Source organism: Arachis hypogaea, chromosome 15 (assembly GCF_003086295.3).
Source record: "Arachis hypogaea cultivar Tifrunner chromosome 15, arahy.Tifrunner.gnm2.J5K5, whole genome shotgun sequence".
NCBI lineage: Eukaryota > Viridiplantae > Streptophyta > Magnoliopsida > Fabales > Fabaceae > Arachis > Arachis hypogaea.
In genome coordinates, this window is record NC_092050.1 from 71,177,416 (window position 1) to 71,199,547 (window position 22,132).

Here is a 22,132-nt window from a genome sequence, read left to right on the forward strand (position 1 = left end):
CTCCTTAGTTAGTTCCTAAACAGCGATTGACCCACTGCCTTTTCCAACACAAAACCATAAACCCCAATTAAACCTACCAATTTATCCACTATCACTTCATACTTGTTTTGTTCCCTTACATTCAAAAATTTTGCCCACCAATGACAATTCTCCCAAATTCTCGCCCTTCATCAGCTAAAACAAACTACAATTGACCACCATCCCCCTTCATAAGCATTTCTTCTTTTATATAGCTCTCTATGTATCTTCCAATTTTATTGTTTCTCTTTTTAATATTTTTAATTGTTAATTTTAATTCAAATTATTATAGTTTAGGTATTAATCTAATTTTTCATTCTATTCATGGCTTTATATATTTTATTTTATTCTCAATTTATTCATCTGTATTACTTTTTTTTATCTTTTACTCTATTATATGCACTTGAATATAAATTTTTAAATAAATTGATTAATTTACGAATTTAGAATATTTTTTTAGTTTTAGAAATGTAATGAAAAAATATTTTAATTACAATACATAATTAAACAAATGCATGAAATCTTTCATCTGACATTATATCAAAATTAAATTAAAAATATATAACAAATTTAATTATTTTAAAAATAAAAAAATGTAAATTAAGTTTTTATTATTTATATAAACATAATTTTCATATATAGATTTAATTTTTTTATATTTATATATAATTATAGTTTCAAATTATAAACACTAGTATATCATTATGCGTTAACGTGCTAATTGATTTAGTCTATATTATTAAATGTGTATAAAAGTAAATAAAAATAAAATTAGTTAGAATAACAAGTTATTTATAATTTAATTAAAATATTTAAATCCAAATTTTAGAAATAAATTTTTTTTATATAATTATATATAATAAATATTATTTTAAAAATAAAAATATTCACTAATTCTTTTTAATTTTTATATCTTTATATAATTAATAATTATTTTAGTACACGTATTTTTGTCTCTATTTTTTAAATTTTCTAGTCCTCACTTGCAGAAATTAATTTATTAATAGAAGTTAAAATGGTGGTGTGCAAGTATATTGTGGCTCGTTGTGTAATCCACAAATGTGGACCTGATGAAGTCAGTAACTTGCAAAATGCAGGTTACGTTTTAACTGAGACAAAAAAGTAAAACATCTACAAAACGCAACTTGCGTTTGGCAGGGGAGGGGAACGAAATCTCGAAACGTGTCCTTGCTCCTTGCACGCCGGCATGTCTCCCAACTTTGACCGTTATTATTATTACTGTTATTATTGTCATTAGTAACCTTATTATAATAATAATAATAATTATTATTATTATTATTATTATTATTATTATTATTATTATTTTCTAATAATTTGTATTATTTTTAATAAGTTTTGATTATTTTTAATAATTTATTATTAATTTTTATGATATTAACCGTACTGTGTAATAAATTATAAAAATAAAACTGTTTAAAAGGTTTTTATTATTTTTAATAATTTATTATTAATTTTTATGTGATTTGTGTAATAATAAATTAAAAAAAAGAATATTGTTTAATAATTTTTTATTAATTCTTAATAATTTATTGTTTACTGTTATGTTATGATAATAACAATAGAATAGAATACTGTAGAGTTAATTAAATAATTATTTTATTATTATTATTATTATTATTATTATTATTATTATTATTATTATTATTATTATTATTATTATTATTATTTGTATTGTTGTTATTATTTTTATTATATCATTATTATATTGTTAATATTATTGTTATTATTAGTAACCTTGTTATAATAATTACTATCATGAGTAATGTTGTTGTGATTATTATGATTATTATATTTTTTAAGTACAGGCTATCAGAAATTTATTGCCTAAAAAACTAGATCTGACAGAGACCTTTAACGAGGTAGTTACAGCGGCACTGGCATTGATTGGGTTTCAACACGTTTCACGAGTAGGCGAAATGAGAGGTCATTCTGCACTATTGAGTGCCTTGGTGGAATGCTAAAGGCCGGAAACTCACACATTTTATCTTCCGGTCGGTGAAGTGACGGTGACACTGGAAGATATGAGCTATATTAGGGTTTAGGGTTTAGGGTTTATGGAGAACTGCATTGCATATTTTGGTCGGAAGCCCGGTCCGCAAGATCACGTGTTGGGGAAGGTTAATCTTGCATGGGTCCGGCGGGACAGAGACACCGAGCCGTGTGACACTCAAGAGTCTATTGAGCGGTACGTCCGAGCGCACATTTTCTGCGTGCTCGGAACAGTTGTGTTTCCGGATAAGTTGACCACTTCATTGAACTCGAAGTTTCTACCGCTACTTGTGAATTTTCACCGGATTTCAGCATACAGTTGGGGGGCAGCCAGTTTGGCACATCTATACAGATCGTTGTGTCGTGCATCACAATACAACTATAAAGAGATGGATAGCCTACTGATACTGCTTTTTGTTTGGGCATGGGAGCGTATACCGCTCCTGGCACCTATACCCCGCGATCAGCTCGGCGATGTTGGTATTCCACTTGCGCAACGGTATTGTTTATTATTATTATTATTATTATTATTATTATTATTATTATTATTATTATTATTATTATTATTATTATTATTTTTATTATTATTATTATTATTAATTTGTTATTCTTATTATTATTATTCTGTTTTTTGTTAGGTGGACTCATTGGCGCCGACATACAAGATATATACGGAGGCCTACTGCGCATTTTAGGCGAGGACTCGACGACATGGTAGTTGACGATGTAAGTTGTAACCATTAATGTCCAATGTTTTTATTCAGAAGAATAATTTTTCTAATCGGCCTCTTGGAAACTAATGTGCAGTTTATATGGCGGCCGTATATGGGAGTGGGGGTTCCGGATGACCTCGCTGCCAATTTGTTTATGTGCTCCACCCAGTCGCCACTAGTGTCATTTGAGTGCATAGAATGGCACCCGACAGACCGAGTTAGACGACCGTTCGGGATGCAACAGCTTCCACCAGGTCCGGCGTTCGACCTTGGTCATGATCATTGCAAGCGGTTGATAGGAGTACAGAACCATGACTGGGGAGAGATTTACAGTCAATGGGTTAATAGGTGGAGATCTGACCGCTATAACACATTGCAGTTAGGCAAGGAGATTATTGACTTTCATCCTCTCCCAGTGTATTACGAGTAGTACACACAGCAGTACGGGATTCACCATAACCCTTGCATTTTGCATAGAATGTCTGTGGTTCAGACTCATACACAGTGTAATCAACTCCTCTAGAGATAGTGTAGCTTTTGATTGCAGATATCACCGACTCCTTGGAACCAAATTCCATTCCGACCCTAAACTCGCCATCTTCCGCCGCAACATTGCCTCCACCTACGATGAAGGAACCACTGTTAGTACAAGGCAAATAAAATTAATGGTAGTGGTAACTTTAGTTAATAACCATAAGATAACATACCGATATCCTCATACTCAGAAAATTCTGGGGCATGCATGGCTTCGAGATTCAAAGTCCGCATAAAAGATGGAATGCCAAAGGGGTGCTGGCTTACAATCGCATCCGCCTTATTCTGTACCGCCAGACTGCATGCCAAGTCTCTGTCATCATTTTCGTCATCGACTTAATAGTTGGCTTCAAACTCCTTTTCAGTGTCATTGTTATCTTCTTCCCAGTCTAAATCCCCGAGTCCATCAGCGTTGACATCGTCACCAACCGTATCCATCCCCGCATGCTGTTCAAACTCAACGTACAGCTCTATCATCAGCACGTGAAATCAGGTTTGTTGATAAATATAGAACATCCGCTACATGCATGCGTCGTTAGTGGTGGACATTTGTTGAAACTGTATCATTCCACCAAATACTTGTACATGATTTCTGTACAAAATATTGCTCACCCTTTTCGAAATGTGACTTTATATGTTCTCACAAAGACCATTTTGCAACTCTACAAAACTCATGGTACATGGAATATCAAATGAAAACGGACATTCACATACGAAAGTCACTCCGTCGTGTGTGTTTGGTATAATCTCACCTTTAAAATACACTCGCATATTTGCAATACCTTCCATGACTTCAACCTCACCTAATCTGACTTTTTTGACACTATTAAATGCCAAAAAAACACACTACGTATCATTCAAATATGGAAGAAAGAGAAATAGGAATAGAAGTGAAGTGATGACACTAGCATGAGTCTCGCTTCGTATTTACAGGCAAGGCTTTTGTTAAAAATAATTTTTTTAATTCAAATTGCAGGCTACGTTTTGTAGCTTCCAAAAAAATTTTCTGACCAAAGTAAAACGCAACCTACTGTTTTGGGGTTTCCCAAAAAAAAAAACAAAAAACCCATTCCTAGACGCAACCTACGTTTTGGGCTAACAAAAAAAATATCCGTTGCCTGCATTTAGTAAATTTCAGAAATAATAAAAAAATTTAAAAATCTAAAACACAGATTACGATTTTCTCTAACACCATAGCAGTAAATATTTTTGCCATGCCTCCATTTTACGGTGTTACACCATATTTTTTTCCATTTACAAAAAAATGTGCCCCTCACTCGGAAGTGCCCTTAGTCGTCATTATGCTATCCTTTCATGCACATTTTTGCCATTATTGCACTTCCCGCAACACGACAACATTCATACTCGTCACCAAATCCGTACATGGTTCACCAAGATATCATTAAAGTGGCTGGTATACGTGAAAAGTTTTCCATAATATAATATTCTCAAATCCACTTTGTAGGTGAAATAAGATCGAAACCCTAAAAATATAATACAGTTCACTTACGAGCAATAACAAACATGTATGATAAATAGCTTTCAAATTAGCGTGTAATTCTACATAATTTACATGCATGCATGAATGAATATTTTTATATTCTATATATATGAACACATATGCTGGTTTATATTGCTACATAATCATTGAAAAGACAATGTACAAATAGCAATTGTCAATTCAACATTGACAACTGAAATCTTATGAGGCATATATCTCGAGCCTAAAAAAATTTTCTTTTACAATAAATAAAATACAAATACTAAAAAAAAATCAGAAATTATTTTATATATAAAAAGAGATGGATGATTTTTTTTAATAGTAGTTTTTGAGGTATTTTGCAAAAATGTAGAATGTTAGACAACACAATTTTAAAACGCATTAAACGTGTTAATTTTTCAAAAAACATCAGCTTTTGCAAATATTCAAAGCAGAGATGCGCAGAGATTTGCCACTTGTCGAGCCTCCATGCACCACGCAACCTGCGTATTGACTGTGCAGTGATTCCTTGCTTGTTTCCCATGTCCCCATCGCAGAGATTCCAAGCCACGTTTCGAGCATGCATGCAACACGAAACCCACATGTTGTAGTAGCACGGAATCTGAAACCATGCGTCGCAGCCACGTGTCACTTCCCTAGCACCACACACCCTATGTATTGCCCACTTGGCAGGGTGGTCTCCATGCACGCGACCATCATATTCCTGGAAAGCCAAAGAATGGGTTCGTTAAAGGCTTTAAAAGGAGGTGGGGTGTTCATTCGCTGCATGAAAGGAAGATTTGGTGAGAGGGTTGAGAGAGTTATGGACGGAGGATTTTGATAGTTACTGAGAGGGAAGAGATGATATTTTTTGAGAGTGAGAGTGAGATTAATTAGTGTGTTAATTGAAAAAATGGTACGTAATTATATGTCTCCAGAAGATCATGTTGTTAATTATTTGGGACAGCCTAATTATATAAGTTTAGTATTTTTGTTAATTTAAAATTTTGTATTTAAGTTGTATTATTATTAGTGTAATTATTTGGATTAATATTGTTATCAGCAGTTTTATTATGATATTACTATCAATCGAAAATAATACAACTAATCGAAAATAATATAAAATTTTGTATTTAAATTGTATTTTATTAGTGTAATTATTTGAATTAATATTATTATTAACAGTTGTAGTAATTTAATAAATTTAGAAATTTTTTTATTGAAGTTATTTAATAAGATAAATTTGTTAATTTCTTTTACTGGATATTCTATTATGATGTTATTATTAATCGGAAATAATTTAGTACTTGCATTTAAATTGTATTATTATTAGTATAATTATTTGAATAAATATTATTATGAGAAGTTGTAGTGAATTGATAGGGTATTTTCGAAATCAATGTTAAGCTATTTTTTTTTCGAAATTAATGTTAGGCTTTTTTTTTCTTTTTTTTTGTGTTGTTAGTATGTTGTTATTATTTTATTATTTATTTAATTAATGTTATTTTTACTTTATGTTATGTTTCAATTAATAAAATGACTTTATTAATGAAATTAATAAAAAAGATGAATGTGAATATAATAAATTTAAATTTTTGTAATTATTATTTTATTTTTTGTTATTAATTTATTTTTTTTTTGCTATTTATTAAATTAATTTTTTTTGTGGTTGGACTTTACCAAGCTAATAGGAATCTTCTGCCCCATAAGCTTGACCAACCGGAGACGTGCCATCCGGATGTTAAACAAGCCTTATGAACCACTGGATTCTACCAACTTCCGAGAGTTGGAGTGATCAGAGAGCATTCCGCGATGCTAGCTACTCTTGTTGAATGGTGGCGGCGGGAGACACATACGTTTGTAATGCCAGTGGGTGAGGTTACAGTGACACTTGAGGACGTGTTATACATATTCAGCGTACCGATTGACGGAGAGGTTGTGACTAGTTGGACCGATAGTAGTCACGACTTCTTGGTCACCCACAGCCTCGCAATATTCGGCAATGAATCCCAATTGAGCAGTTCCTCCAATAGCTACATAAATCTTTCATGGGTTTGTCATATTAGAGACACACAGCCTTTGGACACCAGGGAGTCTGTTATGCGCTATGTTAGGTGTCACATCTTTTGTCTGCTGGGTACCACCCTCTTTGCGGATAAGTCGACGGCATATGCCTCCGCGAAATATCTACCACTGCTCCAAAATTTTGATCAGATCAGCAGTTACAGTTGGGGGTCAGCTTGTCTCGCGCACCTTTACAGGTCACTGTGTCGTGTATCACGGTATGATTGTAAGGAGATGGATGACCCACTTTAATTGTTGTTTGATTGGGCGTGGGAGCGTATGCCTTGGATGGTACCCATTCCCCGACACCAGCTTGAGCCGGCTGAGATACCGATGGCACGCAGGTAACCGTTATCATATTATTGGAATTTTACTTGTATGCTATTTATGGTTTACAATTAAGATGTAATTCAAACTATGTGAATAATGTTCTATGTTGTAGATGGAGTCATCATCTACGGACCCGAAAATGGATGGCTATGACTCAAGAGTCTATTAGATACGCAATCAACTTTATAGAAGAGGTGAGTATGGGTTTTGAGGTTTTCTGTTATAATTTACGATATTGTTAATAATCTAATGCCCCTCGGAATATTTTGCAATTTGTATAGAGGTCGTATGTCGGCATCATCATTCTTGCCGAACTACATACACACCTTGATGTCTATGACACGGTGAGGCCATTGGTGTCATTCAAGTGTATCGAATGGATTCCTGTGGATTGAGTGATTTTCCAGTACAAATATGCATAGTTCCCCCTCTGGCATCACAAGCCATACCAGTTGACACATATTTCTATACACTTCGGGGAGTTCAGCACCATGACTGGCGCGTGATTCATGACGAATGGATACAAAAATGGGTAATCGCCGCAACAGTTGTCTGCGAGATCGGGGTCTGCAACCAATTGTTAACATCACTTCGTCTGTCGATTACCGGAGTTGGTACATTGGAGCATACGATATGTACCTTAGGCTGTCGGATGTCATTCCTCAGCAGCCACCGCAGCAGTCACCCCAGTATCCACCATAGCAGCCATACCAGTATCCACCGCAGCAGCCACCATAGTATCCACCCCAGCAGCCAGCACAGCCTTATGCAGTGTTTCAGCTGTTTCTTTATCATCGTCCACATCTTCCTCAGCACAACATCTCGAATCATGGGCAGTCAACCCACCACAGCTCACATCATAGCCATCAATCTCATCGCAGATCACGTCACAACCAACACAGCAATCTTGGATTCGAGCTCGTAGACATTCCCCCATTCTCACCACAGGTAAATACACCGGGGGACTACGATATCATCTGTCAATTCTTTGAGAGTAGTGGTCTTGTTCTTCATGATGCTTACATCCCAGCCATCCCACCACAGTAGTATTCGCAATCCCACCGAGCATCGGTCGACGGTTCGGCTCATCGACACCATCCACCGGCCATACTTGATAGTTGAGCCAGTGTATGCATTGAGTCACATATAGGGATTGACCGGTCTCGTATGAATGCATCAAGACAAGCTTCGATCGGTCTGGACTTGAATGAGCCGACACAGGAGATTGCTGGCAAGTATATCCTTAGTCCTTCCACCCTGACAGTTGGGTCAGGTCCAGTAGAAGGACAGGCAGAGGCAGGTGGGTCTACTCTGACAGAGGGACAGGTAGTTGGTCGGGGCCATCAGTACAACCTACATACAGATGTCCGTCCACCAACCAGGTTTACACTGTCAAGTGTTAAAGGGATAGCGAACATGGCGATGAACATTTTCAAGAAGAAGGGATAGTCGAACTTTGTATTTGTTGTATTAGTTTTCCGTTTAGTCAAACTTTGTTTACTCCATCATTGTATTTCTCGTTTTAGTTTCCAAAATCCTCGTAGTTTGTTTACTTCATCGTTGTATTTCTTGTTTACTTCATCGTTCTTTCATCGTTTTATTTGTTGTATTAAATTATAGTTTGAATCAAACTTAGAATTGAATGCTTAACTGAAAATTGAACAACACTGAAAATTACATAGATATCAAAATCCAAAATTGAACTACATTAACTGAAAATAACGACACTGAAACTCAGAATTGAAATACATTGACTCAAATTATATAGATATTAAAAATACTACGACTATGACCCTACAAACCACCACTAGAAACAAAACCCTACGAGCCACCACTGCCACCAACCCCACTTGGTCCAGCACGTTGAGGACATCTACTGCGAGTCTGCGACTATGATCCTGATTCCTGCAAAGACGGCAAACTTGGGGACAACGCATTTTCCGTGAATCCATTTCATTCAGATAGCGAGTCAATTTGGGACGACCTTTTGACTTTCGTCTCAATGCCGGATTCGCAACCATAGTCGGTCCCAGATAATTAGGCCATGTCTCCGTGTTGCTAAACGGGACAAAAAACTTTGTAGACCTTCCAAATCTCTGACATCTTGTATACATCGCTGACATACACCTGCCAATCCAGTTGCTGGTTAGCACAGCACGCAATAACATGTCGACATGGAAGTCGCTCCACCTGAAAATGCCCACACTCACACCTCCGTCGCGCAAGATCAACAACTAACACTTTTTCGCTAGGTATTTCGCGAACCTCAAACACCAAGTTTCTTCTATCAAACCAGTGCACGACGATGTTACCTGCACGGTGCATGTTTGCCTCTATCCGCTGAGTGGCAAACTCAAAGAAAGTAAATCCAGCACGCTTGTGCTGGTAAGCCTCAATACTCTTCCGCATAAACAACTCATTCAACCGATAATATGTTGCTCGGACTAGCGCCAATATAGGAAGATTTCGAGCACCCTTCAACACCAAATTAATGCATTCGACAAGGTTCTTCGTCATGTGACCCCATCGATGTCCCTCGTCAAATGCCAACACCCACTAGGGACGTTCGATGTTGTCACACCAACGAACATATGCCTCGCCTCATTCTTGCAACCTCCTGTAGTTGACTTTGTACTCCTCCACTGTCCTTGAATACCTAATGTTGACCACAAGCTTTTGCAAGTATGGACCTTGAATTCCCTTAAGAAGTTGCTACCAGTGTATCGAATACAAAACATCCACCATGCTCGCGGAGGTTTCCAATCACCTCCGCTATGATTTACTGCGGCCCGGATTGACTCATGACGATCGGAGATTATACCCATGTCATCCTTTCTTACAATATGTGTTCGTAAATTACTGAGAAAAAAAGTGCCACGCATCAGCAGTCTCACCCTCTAAAATGGCAAAAGCAATCAGTACAATATTTTGATTCCCATCTTTCACAACTATAACCAAAAGAAAACCTTTATATTTTTCGTATAGGTAGGTCCCTTCAACCTGAACCAGCGGCTTACAATATTTGAAAGCTCTTATGGATGGATTGAAACTTCAGAATACCCTATGAAGTATCCTAACACCGTCCACCTCTTGATTCCTGTTATACAGGGGTCGTATTTCTATTTGGACTTGTGAACTGGGAATCTTCTGAACCATTGCCAAGAACCACAACGGCAAAGCTTGGTAAGATTCTTTCCATCCGCTGAAAACCTTGGCTATCGACTTCTGCTTTTCCATCCAAGCCTTCCGGTAACTAATAGTGTAGTTGAATCTTGCCTGAACCTCCGCAATTACAGATTTGACCTTTATGGATGGGTCGAATTCATCCAATGGCTTCATAGCCTCAGCAATCAAATTCAAGTCTAACTTGGAGTGATCCTATCAGATTGTTCCCATGGAACAGGTGTGCCTCCCGTTGTACCTCCGAATCTCCCAACATGCTTTCTTATGTATCAAGCTGGCTCATATAAACCAGTCGCACCCACGTTCATAAGTCCTTGCACTTTGCATAGAACGTCTGTGGCTCGAATAATCGACACCTCTGGAGATAGTATAACTCCGAATTGCCGCAACGACTGATTTTCTTGAAGCGTACTCCACTTTGATTCTAAACTCTCCATTCTCAGAATCAGCAACACCAACAAGAAAACAAATTTGTCGCTCATCGATCCGCTAAAAGAAAATCAAGTAAACATACTACCAACTGCTCACGTACCTATGTTTGCATATTCGAAAAATTCCGATGCATGCATGGCATCAAGATCCAAGCTACGCATAAAAGGTGGAACGTCTATCAGTGACTAACAAACGTCTATCAGTGACTAACTGCGGCTGGAGCCGCTAAAGTTTTTGGCACTGCCTCACCTCCCCCATCGTCGTCCTCGTCCTCATCATCGACTTCGTAAGTAGCTTCAAACTCCTCATCGCTATCATTGTTCATTCCCAAGTACGCCCCAACTCTGTCATCTTGCACATTTGTGTCATGTTAAACCTCATCTGCAGCTATATGCTCAAACTCAGCAAATAACTCAATCCTCAGGCGTTACACCTGAGTTTGCTGCTGAATATGAAACATCTGCTGAATACTTATTTCGTCGACGATTGGCATAACCTCAAACTATATCAGGTCGCCAAATACGACAACTGGACTCCTGTAAAGAATGTTGGTCACCCTCTTTAAAGTATCAGCCTCTATGCTTTGATAGAGCCCGTATTGTAGTTCCGCGAACGTTATAATGCACGGAACCACAAAAGAAAACATATTCTTGCACGCAAATCTCACCCCCTCATACGTACGTATTTCGTACGACCTCACTGTTGTGATAAACAATTATATTTGTAGTGCCCTCCATCGTACTGACCTTAGAGGAAAATACTTCTCTCACAATGAAGCAAAATGGTTGCAAGCTCTTATTTTTATAGGCAGAAGACACACCTTGCAGGTCATGTGTTGCAATGCCATCCAACTAGCGTCTGCCATGTGTACAGTACGTAGGTTGCATGTTACATGCCATTGGTGACACGTATGAATCACGCATTATGCGTGTTGAAGGAATTGTCAACACGTGGCAACACGCACTATCCGTGTTGCATGAGATTTGGACATGTGTCCAACTCGTTGCCTGCGTGCTGAATTAGCACGTTAGCTGCATGTTGTGGCTGCACCCCTACAACGTCCACCCACCTGTATATACACTAAAAATTTTTATTTTTAGATAAAGCTCACCTCTAAATTTCATATTAAAATTATTTAGCCAAAAAAAGTATCACAGTCATTCTTTATTAAAAAAATATATACAGTGCAAAAAAATAAATTTAAATAATTTGGTTTTGATTAGAGAAAATATGAAATTTTAAAAATCGATCACAATGTCAAAATTAGTTTAGATTGAAATATGAATTTTTTAAAAGATTAGTTACATGGTCAAAAGATAATGATGGATAATTCAATATTTCAACTTGTATTGCTTATACCACATTAAATTGATAAACATATATACTATTAGAAAGTTTATTAGTCGCAAAATTTGACTAACTCAAATGTCAAAAGTTAATTATTTTGTCAAAAATTTTAATTTGAGATAGCTTCAACCAACTTTTAAATTTAAATGCACTTATTACATAGTAGAAATGATGACCATTAACACTACTACGTTTTAGATTTTTAGTAACATTTATATGTTAACATTTGTTAAAATGTTAGTAGTTATCATAAAATTAAATTTTAAGTAACATTTATACTCAAATGTTAGCAAATATATTTATTTTTTTAAAAAGTTACAAAAAGTGTTACCTATTCAGCTATTCTATTCTCAGTTAGTTTTCAAAATCAAAACCACATCTGACTCTCACTCTCAGTGCTTTGAAAGGTGAAATCTCGTCTCCATCCTCCTCAATTTCTTACTCTGCCTCTTCGATCTCTCCTCAAGATAGAAACCACAATCACGTGTTCTGCTCTGAAGTTTTGAATCCGCCTTTTAATCCTCTTCAATCTCTTGCTCTGACTCTTCGATCTCTCTTCCGCCACTGTCATCGAAGCCTTCATCGTGCCATCGTCACCGTCAACGTGAGTTCTCTACTCTAGGATCTGAATTGGAAACTCTTAAGGTACGTAGCACATAATCTATTATTTTATGCTTGTGTTCTTATGTCTAAAGTTAATCTCGTTGAATTGAATCCATGTCTTCTGAAAATTGTGCCTTTTGTTAATCTCATGCTTCACTACTCATTTCAATCATTTTGGAAATGAAAAGATTGATTTGATAGGTTCACAAGTCTTTCATGCTAGTTCTCTTACCTGATTGTGCCTTAAGCGATTCATCAATATCATGCAATGGAGTTTCTTATTGCAGATCGAAAAAGAGAAACTTCAACAACACAAGTAACTTCTCTTAGTTTTTGCTGAATTTGTTTATTCATTTGGCTTTCCAATTATAGCTAAAAAATTATAGTTAATGAATTTTCATTGTTATGCCAAGGAATGCATATGTTGTGTTTGATGAATGATGATGAATCCAATTTTTTTTAGTACGAGTTTTTTTAATGGAAGTTCTTTATTCTTTTGGAAGTGCATTTAAGGTGTTTGAAGAAATGCCTCACAGAACTTTATGTCACTATATATCTTATTAAAATGATGAGATCGAACCAGAAGGTATGGTTGTTTGAATGATAAGTGAAATGTTCTCATTATTAAGTGTATGTTACTCTTGCCTTCTTTCCCTTTATTGCGGAAGTCTTGAATAAAGCTTTATATGCTACATACAGGTTGCTGTTGATGGTATCTGGAAAGTGTGTCCTCGGGCTGGTGGACCCATTCAGTTTCCTGGCTTTAATAGAGAATATTACCATTCTGTTTGCTTACACATTGATGTTAGATTCCCATTGCATTGAAAACTTATCATCCTTCATTGTATTCTCCCATAGGTGAATTAATCTGCCCTGCATACCATGAGCTCTGTAACACAGCCCCAGTGGCTGTGTCTGGGCAATGTCCCAATGCGTGTAACTTCAATGGAGATTTTGTTGAAGGACGCTACAATTACTTCTTGGATTTCATGGTCATGATTGTAGTAAACGTGAGCTCTTATGTTATGTTGTATTTCCACATACTTATTATTAGTTAATGATTGTTGTTTTACTCTTCCCTCTGTTAACAATTGTTGACTTATTCCAGATTCCTTCCCCAGCCACTACAATGACAATGGCATCTATCTCTCAAATGGAGTTTGTGAATGTAAAGCTGGCTACACTGACATTGACTGTTCCATCGGTAATCTGTTAATATTAAGATTCCAAGTTTTACACTAGACTATATATCCTTCTTGTTAGTTTCACTGGTTTATTAGTTTCTTAACTTTGTAATATAAGAATATGCTTAGTATTTCTTGCTTATAATGTAATTTTAAATATCAGCAATATCATACTTGATTATGGAAAGTACTGCAACTGCGAGAAATATTGGATTACTTTTCTACGTGCTATATTATAGTTCCTTTAGGATAGTTAACCTCTGTTTCATCTGATTAATTTAAGTTCATGATTTTATTTCCCTAATTTTGTAAACACAACTACTAGTTAATTAAAAATTTAAACAGTCGGATCAGTCTTGTTCAACAATAAAAGTAGGCATATATGTAATTGGTGAAACTACTATTTATTGACCCGTTCCCAATAATTCATGCCTCAATGCTCCTCTCCAGCCTTTCAGTTTGTAAAGAAGTGCTGGGAAAGGGTATTTCTGGGCAGCATTGTGCACCTAGTGAACCTAGTATCCTACAGCAGCTAGAAGAAGTGGTTGTCATGCCCAACTACCACCGACCATTTCCTGGTGGCGCAAGGAAATTATTTAATATATTTGGGAGTTCCTACTGTGATGAGGTGACTAAATGACTTGCGTGCTGGGTAAATTCTATCTTTGCTGAAGTTATCTCTATGATTATTTTCCTTTATTTATTTATCTATTTTTTTTAATAATGGTTTTATTATTACTCTTTGAAAACTTCATTTTTTTCTCTATATATTTTTTTCGTGGAGTTCGCATTACTGTCAAATTTAAAGGTTATTATCTAATTTTCTTAGAAGTGATTCTTCAATTTGATTATGCAAATATGCGAAGTGAGTTTTCAATCATGTAACTTAATTAGAGAAATTCTATTATAACCATTATTAGTAATTACAAGTTTGTTAGTTAGTTATTTTACATTTTCAATTGCAAGATAGTAGAGACTAAAGTGTACCTATCGTAGTGTTTCTTGTTCTTGTACATGTTAATTGATTTTGTTGCCTGAGAGAACATGGATTAACGAGAAAAATTAGCAAAGGCAATTATTATTAACCCAAGTTTGATTCAGAGAGAAATTGGAGATGCGGCTTTTCATACCTAATGGTGTTTCCCTAGATTGAATTAGTATAATATTGCTTAACCCTTCTTAAAATAAATCATCATTTTTCTTCCTCTTACTAAACTAACTATAAATCTTCTCAAAACTTCATGTAACTTTAATTTAGTCGTTGAAAGATTTTTAACATTAATTTTCTTGAAAGAAATGCATTTTATCTCTTTCTTATACCAGTTTAGTTCTACCAGAAGGATAAATATGATATAATTTTGGTCCTTGAAAGAGTAAATTAATAAGTTTATGGAAAATGAATTATTAAATACATACTAAATGCAATTTTTATGAACAAAATTACATCATGTATTTGTCCGGTCATAAACTTATTAATAATGTCAAAAATTCTACAATAGTTAAATTGATGTCATGTGTATCTTTCAAATTAAACTGCTGTAAAAAATCTTGTTATATGTTGAAATGATTTCTTCTCCAACAGAATGCAAAAGTTGAAGTGGCAGCTGCTGCGAGCCAGCTAAATAGAGCTGAATCTGAAGTGAAAGCTCTTCGGGCAATGACACAGAATGATATTAACTCAGAAAAAATGGTATGTAATTCCCCTGTTGTAGAATTCCGTTGGAATATGCTAGTTATTTAGGAAACTTACTGATAAATTGCTGTCTTTTTAGGAGGAAGTTGTTCTTAAGAAGTGCTGGCTTGCTCGGTATTGGGGTTTAGTTGCAAAATATGGTAAGCTGTTGTTTGGTTTAGCTTTATTTTTAATTATTTTCTTCTGGGGATGTGGGATTATGGCATCCATTCCTGACATGACATAGAAGCCATTTTAATATCAATTGTTCAATATATTAATCTTTGGTCATAGTATATGTGTTAGCATACACAATGTTTTGGGTGTTTATCTATTATTCTAGCATAAATATGAATTAGTTGATTTTAATAAGTCATTATTGCTAAATTTTATCTTGTGTAACATTTTCTATGAATTATAGACATCTGTGCAGATGTTGCAATTTCAAAGTATGAACTTTGGTCATCATTAGCCCCTCTTCCTTTTGAGTTTGTTCTTTCTGCAGGACAAAAAGTTAAGGAGAAATGCTGGAAAAAAAGGTATGAAATAAAGACTTCTTATTCTTCATTTCATACTAATTTGATAGCGTTATAGGACAAATCTGTGCTCATGTTATTTCTTCTTTAGTAATACTGTTCTGTTTCATGATATTTTTCATAGAGTTTAAGTGTTATAAGTATTTTTTTCTCATTTTATTTGCATCACGAAGCAAACTTGTACAATAATTATTGATTAATAAAAAAGTCTATAAAAATTTTATTTTGTGAATTTGTGAATTTAATGAAATATTTTATGTTGTAGTAATTAATTTTAGTATATTTATATTGTGTATAATATAAAATAAAAAATAGTATAATATAACTAAAAAAAATTACTAAAGATCTTTTGTAACATTTTTTAAGTGTTACAAAAAATATCTACGGTAACATTTTTCTAAGTATTATAAAAAATATCTATGGTAATATTTTCTAAATGTTACATAAAATATCTATTGTAATATTTTTTAAGTGTTACAAAAAATATCTATGGTAACATTTTTTTAAGTGTTACAAAAACCATCTATTGTAACATTTTTCTAAGTGTTACCAAGAAATATCTATGGTAACATTTCTCAAAATATTACTATAGAATATCTTTTGTAATATTTTTACTAAATGTAATTAAATCTTTAGAAAAATGTTAGTAAAACTCTTTAGTAACATAGGATATATTTAATATTTGTTAAAATGTTATTAATATATATAAGTAACATTTTAATATAATTTGGTAATATTTTTTAAATATTAGCAAAAGTCAATCATATAGTAGTGTAAACCAAGTCTTAAAAAAAAAAAGAGGTTTCTATCTGTTGTGCCGTTAAGTAATAACAATTAATAAGAAAGGAATACCTAGAGCGAGCATGGTTTAGAACTAATTAATCTATATTAGCATGCGATCATATTCATTCATATATGGGAATTGTTTTTCATGATGTATTTGAGGGAGAAATTAAATATCAAACAAAAGGTTTTGTAGTCTGACCTATGCACCAAATAAACAATTTTCAATTTTGTTAGGTAAACCAATTAGAATATCAACTAATTTAGTCACTTTTTTAAATTTTAAAAAAAATTAAATTTTAAAAAACGTGCATCGTCTTCTTCCAAAAAAAAAATTCCAAAATATAAAAAAAAATATTTAATAACTCACATAAAAAGCCATCTATTTACTAAAAACACATTTGATACCATGTAAAAAAAATTAAACATCCATTTAATTGAAAAAAAAATAAAAAACTAATACAAAAAACATGAACGCACCCTAAAAATATCGAAATCTAAAAAAGAAACGGAAAAGAGGAATGCATCCTGAAAAAAAATCAGAAAATTCAGAAAAACAGTTACAAAAATCATTAAAAAACAAGGAATGCATCCTGAAAAAAAAAATAATCACAAAACCTAAAAAAGAAGCGTCCAATAACTCACATAAAAAAATATGAAAAAAACATATGTAAAATTCTACAAAAGAAACATCCATTTACTTAGAAAGAAACATTAAAAAAACAGTTAAAAATTTAAAAAAGAAAAAAACACATTAATACAGGGCGTTGCGGTGGTCAGCAGTCGTGTGAATCGCGAGGGAAAGGAGGGTGATGAGGTGGTATGCGTCGTGCGAATCGCGAGGAAAAGGAAGTGCGTCGGTAGAAAATTGGCGGGGATGCGCGACGCGAGGAGAGAGCTGCGGTGGTTGGCTAAGCGGAACGGCGCAAGGGAGGGAGCTGCAGTGGGCAGAGGCGCCACACGTTGGGACAGAAGGAGTTGTGGCGTTCGGTGCGGCTGCGCAACGCAAGGAGGGGAGCCACGGTAGCTGGAAGCACTGCACGTCGCGACAACGGAGAGGACCCGACCACTGTGAATAATTAAACGGAAAATCAACCGTTAGATTCTTTTATCAGAAGTTCTGATATCAGGTCCTAAAAAATAGTTAAACTATAGATATATAAGCGTATAGATCGTTATATATCTTGGAGCTTTGATGATTGAATATGCATACTTGTAAGCTTGATTAATATACTCGTCAAGTTTAATTTATTTGGAATATATTTCTATCCCATGCATTCTCTAATCTGAAAAATAATATTCTCTGTAGTCTGTGTGAATTTACCAAATAAAATATCATGTGATAATAGGTGATGACTGATAAAGTTCTTCGAACCTTGTGATATAGAGTAGTTTTCTATGAATTAGTTTAAATGAATTAAGATTAAAAAAAAATTTGTGATGCCTTCTAAATTCTTGTCGAATCTATTTAAGCATGACCAATTTTTAGTAATAAAAAAGAAATGATAAATAAATCTTATTTTTTTTTATGTTTGTGTTAAACAACTTAATTGTAGGAACCGTAATAATAACCTAAAATTAAATAGAAAAATAAGAACCGAAATGTCTACCCTAATAATTCGTTGTTTTCAATAAACACATAAGTCCAAGACTTTGTGACTCTCTGTAGTTGCTATCTCCAGGTGGTGTGATTGTAACAGTCCATGTGCGCTAAGACCCCCCTAATGATATGCTCTTACAAACAAACTTATAGCACGCCCAACACTTCATTCATGCTCCTCCTGCTGCCACCCTATACCATAGCCATCACTTGCACCACCATTTAGAAACTATTTCAGTATCCAAAAATAGTGAGTGAGGTGTTTATATATTCTGTTTGTGTCTATATATCATTATATTGGCATTTCTCTTAAAATTAGAAATCTAACTAGTATTATTCAAAGGTGAAAAAAAGTTGAACATAGAAATAAGAGTACATGGACGAAAATTCAGAGGTGATACAATAATATAGAAAATGATAAATAGCTTCTTGAGCTTTTTGATCCGTAGATATTTAAGTCTTCGAGAATTTGAAAATACATATAACTCCTTGACCTTTTTAAAATATGGACATATTGATCCTTTTTGTTCATTTGGGTTTATCAAATTCAACGGAAAAATCAAACGTAACTCCCATTGTACTGACCTAGTTGATATAGATGCACACGTAAGAGAGTTTTTAAAATTAGAAAAATTAGACTTAGGGGTTGATATGTCCAAATTTTGATAAAGTCAGGAACTTAAATATTTTTTAAATCCTCAAGGACTTAAATGTCCGCCGACCAAAAAGTGAGTCATTGATTTGTCCTTTTCACTATCAAATTATATTCCATATATACAAAAAATCAGCTATTAAATTAAGAGTAAAGCGATAAATAAATCTTTGAGAATTTATATTTCAGACAGATTAATCCTTAAAGAAAAAAGTACCAATAAAGTTTTTAAGATAACAAACATGGGTAAGTTACTTCAAATTAAGACGTTCATAGAGACTAATTTAAAAGTAGTGTGTTCACATCTGCTCACTAAAAAAGAAAAACGTTGAATATTATTGGATTTAGCATCGCTGAGTAGCAGCGTCTTTCCGATGGATTTACCTACGGTTTAGGCGTGGAATTCGTAGTGTCAAAATATTATCAGTATATTCTCATTTCTGATAGTAAATTCACCGGTAATAATTAGAGGAAAAACGGGAGAAATTGGTGCGAAGTTTAGGGACGAATTTACCGTCGAAAAATTCCGATGATAAATCTACTTAGTGGAACACTGCGTTTTGATATCCCGCAACATGTTACCGTCAAATTTATGCGCCGGTAAATTCGACGGTAATTGTGTCCTAAATTCGAATCATGAACCCTCTTTCTCCTCATTTGAATTTCTCTCTCTCTCTTTAAGCCTCTCACCTCCCACTCTCTCTCTACCCCTCTCATCTCTCTGACAGCCTCCTCCGACACCGGCTAGCAGCCTCCTCTTCGTCGGTACTATTCATCACGGTTACTGCTGTCAGATTCTGCTGCTGTCGAATTCTGCCGTTGCTGTTGCCGCCGCTTCTGCTGCCCTATTCTTTTTGGCGTTGGTGCTCAGGTAATGCTTCTAAACTTTCCTTTTGTGTTTGTTATTTTGGTTCTAATTTGTTATTATAATTGTGTTTGTTATTTGATTCTGATTTGTTATTATAAGTTTGAATCTGATTTATTATTATAATTTTGTGTTCGTTATTTGATTCTGATTTGTTATTATAGTTCTAATTTGTTATTATACTTTTGTGTTTGTTATTTTGGTTCTGATTTACAATTATAATTGTGTTCGTTATTTGATTCTGATTTTGTTTTGATAAATTTGATTTTGATTTGTTATCATAATTTTGTGTTCATTACTTGATCTTGATTTGTTATTATAAGTTATTATAATTTTGGTTCTGATTTATTATTATAGTTTTATGTTCGTTATTTTGATTCTGATTTGTTATTATAATTGTGTTCTTTTATTTGATTCTGATTTGTTATTATAAGTTTGGTTTTGATTTGTTATCATAATTTTGTGTTCGTTATTTGATTTTGATTTTTGTTTTTATTCTAATTAAAACATGTTTTGAGGTGTTGTTGATTAGGTTATTGGTTTGATTATGAACAAATTAACACACTTAATTAGTTAGAAACTCAACTAATTAGTTAATTGATTAGGTTATTTTGGATATATTATAGTAGATTGTAAGTTTTAATTCATGATTAAAGTTTGTTGGATTTGTGTGAACCGTAAAGGTGGATATATATATATATATATATATATATATATATATATATATATAGAGGAATGCTAAAGGTCAGTAAATTTTGTGATTTGTAGCCATCAATTAGTCATCATTAATATTTTTAATGGTGTGAGATTTCATCTAATGATATGGGATTACTCACTTTTCTTTTATTAATTAAGTACTGACAAGATTTTAATAAAAATGCTAGTTTCCTAAACTTTTTCATATATATATATATATATATAATTTTATGAGAAGTTATGCCAAATTTTTTTATAAATTAATGTTCAAAAATTTGTGTTGTATTACTGAAAAAAAATGCATCAATAAAATTTTTAAGATAATTCTATTTTATAAAATTTTATCGGTATACTTTTTTTAAGAACTAATATATCTTAAGTATAAATTTTTAAGAGTTCATATATATATTTCAAAACGTACATACAAATATTATAACCGTTGAAATTCAAGAAACATCTTCCTGAAAATTCGGATCATAAGCATTGGGGCTTGGGCCATATCATGGAGACAAGTGGTATTTATGGAGTTTTGCAGGTGAGAGGAACCAATCAAAAAGATAGAGTACTGATTAATGGATTTCACGTTAGATATAAATAAATAAAATAAATAAAAACCAAATTACAAAATAATGAAAAGAGGAGTCAGATTTTTTTATTTGTTTATAAAAAGGTAGTACGGACCAATTTAAAAAAATATGTAATGGGTTTATATATTTTTGTAGCCTGAAATTTTGTTATGAAGAAATTACAGGACATTTTGATAGACAGAGAATTTACTGTGCAGGTGATGTCACGTGTCCTTGTTATAATTTGCAAGGGTGAAAGGGTCATACAGGGATGGATGCATGGAAAAGTTTCATGAAAATGCTTTATGAGAAAAGACAGATGAAGACAATGATCATGAAGAATGCATGCTGAGACAATTTGAGGCGCTCAGAACCTCAGACACTCACTCACACTCCTTCGAAATTTGATGACATTGACCGCAATTCATTAGGATTTTAGTACTCTCAGAAAGTCCCCTACGCAGCTCCGTGCAACATCTGGATATGGATATATATGCTCATTATTGTCTCTTAAACCCTCCCACCTACCTTTCTCTTGTATCATTAGTTGATGGTTACCATCTGTTAGTCGAAAATAATTATTTTTGATGAAGGAAGTAAATCGAAGACTTTAAGTTTTGAAGATTATATTTTAGACGTTACACTATAAAGCAAAAGAGGCGAAAATAGTTATATATTTTTTTACAATAAATTTAAATTGAGGCAACCCTTTAAAAATATTGTCTATAATAAAAAAAAATGTTGTCTTTGATTAAAAGCAACGTTTTTCGACAAAACACGCTTTTTAGGGGATTGGCTATACGGTCGTTATCTTTGGTCTAAGACAACGTTTTTATGTATCAAAGGGAACCCTTTTTATGGCAA

The 22,132-nt window shown here is 33.9% G+C and overlaps 3 protein-coding genes across 15 annotated transcripts; 2 read left to right on the plus strand and 1 right to left on the minus strand.

Moving 5' to 3' along the window:
* The first annotated feature begins 2,093 nt into the window (after nt 1-2,093).
* LOC140179232 (serine/threonine-protein phosphatase 7 long form homolog) lies at nt 2,094-3,171 on the plus strand. Its single transcript, XM_072217904.1, has 3 exons — nt 2,094-2,527; nt 2,667-2,754; nt 2,836-3,171. The coding sequence occupies exons 1-3, from the start codon at nt 2,094-2,096 to the stop codon at nt 3,169-3,171; spliced, it is 858 nt and encodes a 285-aa protein (XP_072074005.1).
* Nucleotides 3,172-9,207: 6,036 nt separating this feature from the next.
* LOC114925346 (uncharacterized) lies at nt 9,208-9,666 on the minus strand. Its single transcript, XM_029292941.1, has one exon. It carries the CDS (start codon nt 9,664-9,666, stop codon nt 9,208-9,210), a length of 459 nt encoding a protein of 152 aa, XP_029148774.1.
* Nucleotides 9,667-12,448: 2,782 nt separating this feature from the next.
* LOC112750331 (coiled-coil domain-containing protein SCD2) lies at nt 12,449-21,895 on the plus strand. Of its 13 annotated transcripts, XM_072216341.1 has the most exons (10): nt 12,449-12,756; nt 12,903-13,030; nt 13,218-13,300; nt 13,414-13,724; nt 13,823-13,918; nt 14,349-14,550; nt 15,481-15,588; nt 15,671-15,731; nt 15,992-16,109; nt 17,673-18,174. In XM_072216341.1, exons 7-10 carry the CDS (start codon nt 15,556-15,558, stop codon nt 17,914-17,916), a joined length of 456 nt encoding a protein of 151 aa, XP_072072442.1. In that variant the 5' UTR covers nt 12,449-12,756; nt 12,903-13,030; nt 13,218-13,300; nt 13,414-13,724; nt 13,823-13,918; nt 14,349-14,550; nt 15,481-15,555; the 3' UTR covers nt 17,917-18,174. The 13 variants fall into 13 exon arrangements, 10 of the variants coding, with proteins under 10 accessions (XP_072072442.1, XP_072072439.1, XP_072072441.1 ...); XR_011872003.1 differs by lacking the exons at nt 12,903-13,030; nt 13,218-13,300; nt 17,673-18,174 and adding exons at nt 18,572-18,739; nt 19,870-20,006 and having other exon boundaries at nt 12,495-12,756; nt 14,349-14,526; XR_011872004.1 differs by lacking the exons at nt 12,903-13,030; nt 13,218-13,300; nt 17,673-18,174 and adding exons at nt 18,572-18,739; nt 19,870-20,006 and having other exon boundaries at nt 12,495-12,756; nt 14,349-14,526; nt 16,076-16,109.
* The last annotated feature ends 237 nt before the right edge of the window (nt 21,896-22,132 follow it).

Excerpts from the sequence above, each read along its gene's own strand:
- LOC140179232 (XM_072217904.1), top strand. The coding sequence starts at position 2,094 with ATGGAGAACTGCATTGCATATTTTGGTCGGAAGCCCGGTCCGCAAGAT. Across the intron at positions 2,528-2,666 it reads GGTATTCCACTTGCGCAACG|GTGGACTCATTGGCGCCGAC; the intron begins GTATTGTTTATT and ends GTTTTTTGTTAG. Across the intron at positions 2,755-2,835 it reads ACGACATGGTAGTTGACGAT|TTTATATGGCGGCCGTATAT; the intron begins GTAAGTTGTAAC and ends ACTAATGTGCAG.
- LOC112750331 (XM_025799014.3), top strand. The coding sequence starts at position 14,449 with ATGCCCAACTACCACCGACCATTTCCTGGTGGCGCAAGGAAATTATTT. Across the intron at positions 14,527-15,480 it reads GGAGTTCCTACTGTGATGAG|AATGCAAAAGTTGAAGTGGC; the intron begins GTGACTAAATGA and ends CTTCTCCAACAG. Across the intron at positions 16,110-17,672 it reads GAGAAATGCTGGAAAAAAAG|TCGTGTGAATCGCGAGGGAA; the intron begins GTATGAAATAAA and ends GGTGGTCAGCAG.
- LOC114925346 (XM_029292941.1), bottom strand. The coding sequence starts at position 9,666 with ATGACGAAGAACCTTGTCGAATGCATTAATTTGGTGTTGAAGGGTGCT.